General features: G+C 38.2%; 1 protein-coding gene across 1 annotated transcript; it reads right to left on the bottom strand.

The window, feature by feature from the left end:
• LOC102207678 (apolipoprotein D-like) lies at positions 1-4,091 on the bottom strand. Its single transcript, XM_005730451.1, has 5 exons — positions 4,037-4,091; positions 3,283-3,398; positions 3,052-3,188; positions 699-784; positions 1-568 (listed from the first exon to the last, which is right to left on the bottom strand). The coding sequence occupies exons 2-5, from the start codon at positions 3,391-3,393 to the stop codon at positions 342-344; spliced, it is 561 nt and encodes a 186-aa protein (XP_005730508.1). The 5' UTR covers positions 3,394-3,398; positions 4,037-4,091; the 3' UTR covers positions 1-341.
• Positions 4,092-6,511: the final 2,420 nt, after the last annotated feature.

A 6,511-nucleotide genomic window follows, 5' to 3' on the forward strand; every position in this document is an offset into this window, starting at 1 on the left:
ACTCTTTAGTTGATTAAATCCAAAACCTTTAAAAATAGGACAGCTTTAACTGAATAGTTTCCAACTATCAGGCGGCTCACACAGAGTTCAAACCATTTCTGTGTTCATGTCTGTATGACAGCACTTTGATTTGAAGAACTGTGACATGAAGATGAATCATGATGGAAATAACTTTTGCTCGATGAGATGGTCGTTTAATTGCAAAACATATTAAAACACAAAAATAATGTACTTTTTAAAAACAATGGCTCATGTAAAAAGTTACTGGCGTAGGTAATCAAGGAAAAAACCTTCAGAGAAAAACACACTCTACAATAACTGAACATCTCTGCCAGTTCTTGCTAAACGCTACAGCTCTGATCTGTGGGAGTCATATTGGAAATGTCGATCCCCCCGCTGATCAGCATCCGCTTGGCCTGATCCACCATCTGTGGAGGCAAAGAAGGTGACCGCGCAAGAATCCAGGCGAAATCAAAGTAGAAGATCCCAAAGACATCTTTGCAGGAGTACGCAATGCTATAGTTGGTGTAGTCGGTTGACAGAACCCAGTATGGGGTGTAAGGAAGAACTGGGAATAAAGATCAGAAACAGAAATAAAATGTTAAAAGGAGTGTTGTAACAGTTAAAACAATATATATACATATATATATATATATATATATATACACACATATATAGATGATAAAGGAGGTACCTACAAGACAAGAAGTTGACTCCAAGCTTGGCTGGTTCTTGTGGGTCTATAACTTTGGCTGTCCCTTCCAGGTACCACCTTTTACCCTGACTGAGAGAGACAAATATGCGATTTCATCAATCTATTCATTGTGTCATATCTCTTATCATACCAAGGTCTGTCTCTAGTGCATTAGCTCCTAATCAACACTTCACTTGAGGTGTGTCACCACTAAGCCTTTTGTCAATATAGATTACATGGCATTTTTTCTTACTCAACCCAGCTCTTCAGAAGAAAAATACTTGTGCAAACATTAAATCAACACTCGGAACAAATCCAAAGAAAAATCACTAGAAGTAAAGTTCAAGGTTTCACCCTGCAGACAAACACATCCATTATTAGCCATCTATTACCAGCGGCCAATTGCTTCAACAACATTAATGCTACTGCAAGAAACTAGACTTTTTTTCTTTGTTGTTATAGTTAAAAGGATTTTTTTGATATCTGCAGGCAGAAGTATACTAGCTTTTCCCTGCGTTATTCTCCTTTATGCTAAATGTAGAATGTCTAGCTGATTTTAGAGTTTAGAAATGTGTTAACATAGAATGTAGAACTATTGTAGAGACACTGCCCTTAAAGTAATAAAGGTTGACTGTGTTGTGAACTTAGGAGTAGAGTGTAGGAGACCTCCCCCACTGAGTGGAAATTCCCCAGAGGATGTTTTAGGGTGGGGGTCTCAACATTTGTAACTGGATAACTGTGGTCTGGAAGGGAGAGGGGTTTTATGACCTCTAGGGAGTTACCTACACCCACAGTGTTTTAACTGTCACGCACACACATCCACACGCACACTCACTCATGTGCACTCACACATACACACAGGTATGCGTACACAGTCACACACGAGCACTCACATAGACACGTGGGAACGCGCACATGTAGACATTCATGTGCTCGTGCACATAGACACAGACAGAGTTTGCAGCACACCGTAGGGGGTTTTATGATGGGGTCGCTTCTATAAAGCTGGCTGTAACTAACAAAGGGGTGAAGATTTTGGAGAGGGACACCGGCCTCGTCTTCCCTTCTAGAAGTGCATGCTTAAATGAAGATAAATGAAGAAGAGTAAATGAAGATGAGTAAAAGATGAATAAAGATCGTGTGAAAATGACTACCAGAGATGGGCAGTAACGCGTTACGCGTTACTGCCCATCGTTACTGCCCATCACCGGTAACGCGTTACTGTAATCTGATTACTTTTTCAAGTAACGGGTAAAGTAAGGGATTACTATTGCAAAAACGGTAATTAGATTACCGTTACTTTCCCGTAGGAACGCTGCGTTACTGCGTTACTAAAACCGTGATTTTTTGCGAGAATGTCTCACGACAGTGAGGTAAGCGAGTGCGCCGTTAGTGACAACAGCTGTGTGCAGATCAACAATGCATCACATATCGATTGTGGGAGAGAGTATGAGCGTGCAGCGTTTAAAGCGTGGAAGTACTGACCTTACTTTGAGTTTGATTCCATAAAAAGTGACAAAAACATTAGCGTCCATCGTGCGTGGGAAGAAAACTTCTTTTTACAGCGAAAAAAAACCCTAAACTTCCAAGCAAGCACCGAGTGCGCAACGACATAATGGGAAACTCGTGGATTCTTCAACTGACCACGGCACACCTGCACCAGGGTAAACCTCCGCCTACCGCAGTCCTGCTTTGCAGGTGAAAATAGAGCAACAGGACCGCTGAGTCTTTGACTTTATTTATTTTCTGCTGTGTTTTACTTGCATCTATTTGAAAGAGTGAGTGTAAACACAAAAAATATTTTATTTTATGTGCTGGAATGTGCAGAAAATAGGTTTAAATGTTAAACTAATTTATTCAAATCAGAGAATGTTACATATAATTAAATTTTTGCTTGATGCATAAAGTTAAAAGATTAAAACTGATAAAACAAGTTAAAAAAAAAGACTTTTCCATTTGATTACATTTTGTATGATGGATTATGTAGAAAAAGTAGAATTGGGCTGAAAGATCTATCGCTTTATCACCTCTTCAGGTTGTAAATCGTGTTTTTAAAAAGTAACTAAGTAACTAAGTAATTAATTACTTTTGAAAATAAGTAATCAGTAAAGTAACGGGATTACTTTTTGGGGAAGTAATCAGTAATTAGTTACTGATCACTTTTTTCAAGTAACTTGACCAACACTGATGACTACTGAGTCCGGTGCCATCTCTGGATGCTCGAGGAATAAAAAGAACCGGGGTAAAACTGATTTCTTAACATAAGCTTATCTAACTCTACTGACAAATGAATAGTATCAGTCCATCTAACCTATATTCCAGTCATCAATCCATCGACCTGATCCTTCAGTACTTACTGGTTCTGGGGGTCCCACACCTGTGAGTACGACACTTGAACAGACCCATCTTCCATCATGGTGTTTTCCTCCCTGATGCACTGTCCTCTTCCAAAAATATCGGGCAGCTTTTCAATCTCATACCACTTACCCATGTACTGTAACAAAAAAAAACCAACAACAACAAAACACCCAGCTATGAGTTCTGCACTAAAAAATGTTTACTCTGGATGCATATATCTCTTTGCTCACCGGTTGAAGGGTGAAGTTAGATTGCACCTCTGGAATAGGGCAGGCACCCCAGTGAAAAGTCTGAGCTGAGATCGCGGGGACCAGCAGGAGAAGAAGGTACGTAGCAGACATGGTTCCTTTAGAAGATAAAGGGGGGATTGCAGAAGTTATGTTATGCAGCAGTTATACCTGTCTCAGTTCATCCAGCCTTTTTAATACATGTAGAGAGTGTGTTTCACTCTATTTCTAAAGTTGAAAAATGTCATCACCTTTTATACTGAAATGTTAACGGAAACTAAATACAATACATTTTTTCCTCACTCTTAAGATTTGAAGCAAGTTCCCCATTTAGTTGTGAAATGGTTAGAAGGTCACAGATTTATTAAATTAGACAGAAGAAAGCGACAGAACAAAGTTTTGCATTCTGTGAGGGTTAACTATTGTAGCAAATATTGTCACACCTGTTTTCCTGGTTTCAGAAATGCTTTCTGTGAGACACTGCGAAGCATGTGTTCAGCACCATGTCATAATCATTAAAAATATATATTTTAATACGGACAACAAGCATATGGTAAATGCAATCTGTAAAGATATCAGAATACATTCTGATTTAGGATAACACAAAAAAAAGATAAAAATGAGTGAAAATTAATGCTGGAGTGAGTATTACAGAAAACTGTATTTAAAAATATCAACATTGCTAAAACAGTACAAATTTTCAATTGAGTTTGGTGTTTTTTCTGTTAAAAAAAAAAAAAGTAATTTAAGATCTTACCTGAGCTGTGTGCGAATGTCAGGTGAAGGTCCGAGGCTGGGAGAAACTGAGTGTGTGAGCTCTAGGAACAAACATTTTATATACAGTTCACAGAACAACAGAGGTTGGCCTCCACAACACGTCAAACAGCACTCACCAGCTCCTTATCGCTAGTCATAAGAATATTCTTTTGTTGTGAAATGTCACTGGGATAAGGGTTAAATATTATTGATTACATTTTTTCATTCAGGCCTCATATGTTAATGCTCACTTTATCTCAGATTTGCTTTGTCATTATGCAATGTGTTTTTTGCTATTATTGAAAAATGTACCTTTTAGGTAAATTACATGATAGATAAACTGTCAGCTTTAACTATTTGAAGCTGACATTTCTCTTCTTTACAAAAATCATAGTTCACTGTCACTCGCAAGGTTAATAATAGTTAACATAAAAATAAACCAAGCTGCTGTTTAATGTGCAAGAAATTTTAATCTATACTGAACCTTAATAAAAATTTTCAATCTCAAGAACAACTCATTTGACTTATTGTAGTTGTTGTCAATAATAATAAATACACTATTAGGCAATGAAACCAATGTCATGTTCAATCTATAATATCCAGAGACAGTAAGAAGCTAACCCTGAGTTAAACTACAAAACATAGATATCAATGGAAAGCCCAGGATGTCCACTATTTAGTACATTAGGACTTAGTATGGTAGCTCAGATAACTCAAAAGAAATAGACCAAAAGCAAATGTCCAATACAAAGGACGTAAATGAGCAGGCTGGTTCTAAGGAGGATATGATGAAGATGCAATTTGGTAATTTAAGTGGAAACACTATTAAATTCTCAGGATATCATAAAACATTAAAAGACAGCAACAAAGTAAAACAAGTACAGATCTGAAATCTGAAAAGATAAAATTACTTATATCAGTTATTTCCTATTTCTGCAGTTCTGATTTGTGTGTCATCTTGGAAATGTCAATTCCTTCGTCAGTCATGAATTGTTTGGCATGATCGACCATCTCTGTTGGCTGTTAGGGCAATTGTACAAAAATCCCTGGGTAGTAGAAATGGAATATGTCAAAGTCACTTTTGCAGGAATACATTCTTTACAGTATGGCTGCTATTAGTAATATGATGGCACTAGTCCAATATAGCGGCCAACCAAACCCGTTTGACAACCTGTTTGATCGGTTTCGTGCGTGTGCGCATGCGCGTTCAGGTGTGCTGGGGGTATGCGAGTTCATGTGTGGAAACACACAGGGCTCAGAGAGGTAATGAGTTCATGTGTTTTTAACTGGGTTTTAATTTAATCAAACCATGGGTTTTTAATTCAACTACTTTTATTGCTTTGGCGTGTCTCAACATTTAGTTATGCAGACATATGTGTTCTTAAAAGCAATTCTTTGTTTTAGCGTGGAGTGGTGGAAGCCGTTTTGGTTCACAGTGTGCATTAACATGCAGGAATGCTTCTTATTTACATCTAGTCAAAAGTGTTGGTAATAGTGTTTTAATCACACTCATTTTGTGATTCTGACAATGTCTCAGCTTGCAGTGATGGAAGCATTTTATTTTAAAAACGGCACAAAATGGCGATTTCTTCTGAATGGGCAATTTCAGCCTGTTCACAAGCGTTCCGTTTAATCAAACCACTAGTTTTAGTTTAACTAGTTTTTTTACGCATCTACTGGGGTTTCTTTCACGGGTTGATGCGATCATTTTATTTAAAAATCGGGATTTCGGGATGTTGAACTAGATGGAGACAGAGCCAGCTAGTTGTTTTTAGTGGCCGGTATTGGCTCTTTTTGTAATTCTACGAGAAGGTAAAAGCCCCGCAGATGTACCAGTCGAGCAGGGTCTCGCCTATTTTCTGAAGTAGCCAGCAACAACGGACCCTTAGGCCTATCTTGGCCAGTTACACCGGAGCTCAGCAACAGCCTGCCCCACCCTCATTGTTTTAAACTTGCACAGCAAGGTGCCCTGTAGGTGTATCGCCCCCCATCGACATCTCATCTATTGTTTTTGGAAGCACCCGGTCCTATATGAAGCGTGCACCAATGCTAAGTGCATGAAGTATACCTTTACACCTATAGCTGAAAAGAGTCTGCATCCATAATTTGTGGATCAATTGATTTGTTTTATAATGTGGCACTTTTTTTTTCCACAAACTGCAGATGATGAAATCCTCTTTATTTGAGAAAGTGTCCCTAAGGTATTGCTGCTCACTGAGTTCCCTAGCTACTTCTTTACTATGTCAGTAAACTTTTTGAACAAGGCAGGTATCACAGATTTAAAGGCCCATCTTAATTTTATTTATTTATTTATTAACCTTTATTTAACCAGGAAGAACCCATTGAGATTAAAAACCTCTTTTTCAAGGGAGACCTGGCCAAGATAGGCAGCAGCAGATGTCTCACAGTTACAGAAATTACTCAAACACAGGCAGCAACAACACACATGCAACAATAAGTGAAAGAATACAAAAAA

This window comes from Pundamilia nyererei, unplaced genomic scaffold, assembly GCF_000239375.1.
Source record: "Pundamilia nyererei isolate P.nyererei 1_Seehausen unplaced genomic scaffold, PunNye1.0 scaffold00037, whole genome shotgun sequence".
NCBI lineage: Eukaryota > Metazoa > Chordata > Actinopteri > Cichliformes > Cichlidae > Pundamilia > Pundamilia nyererei.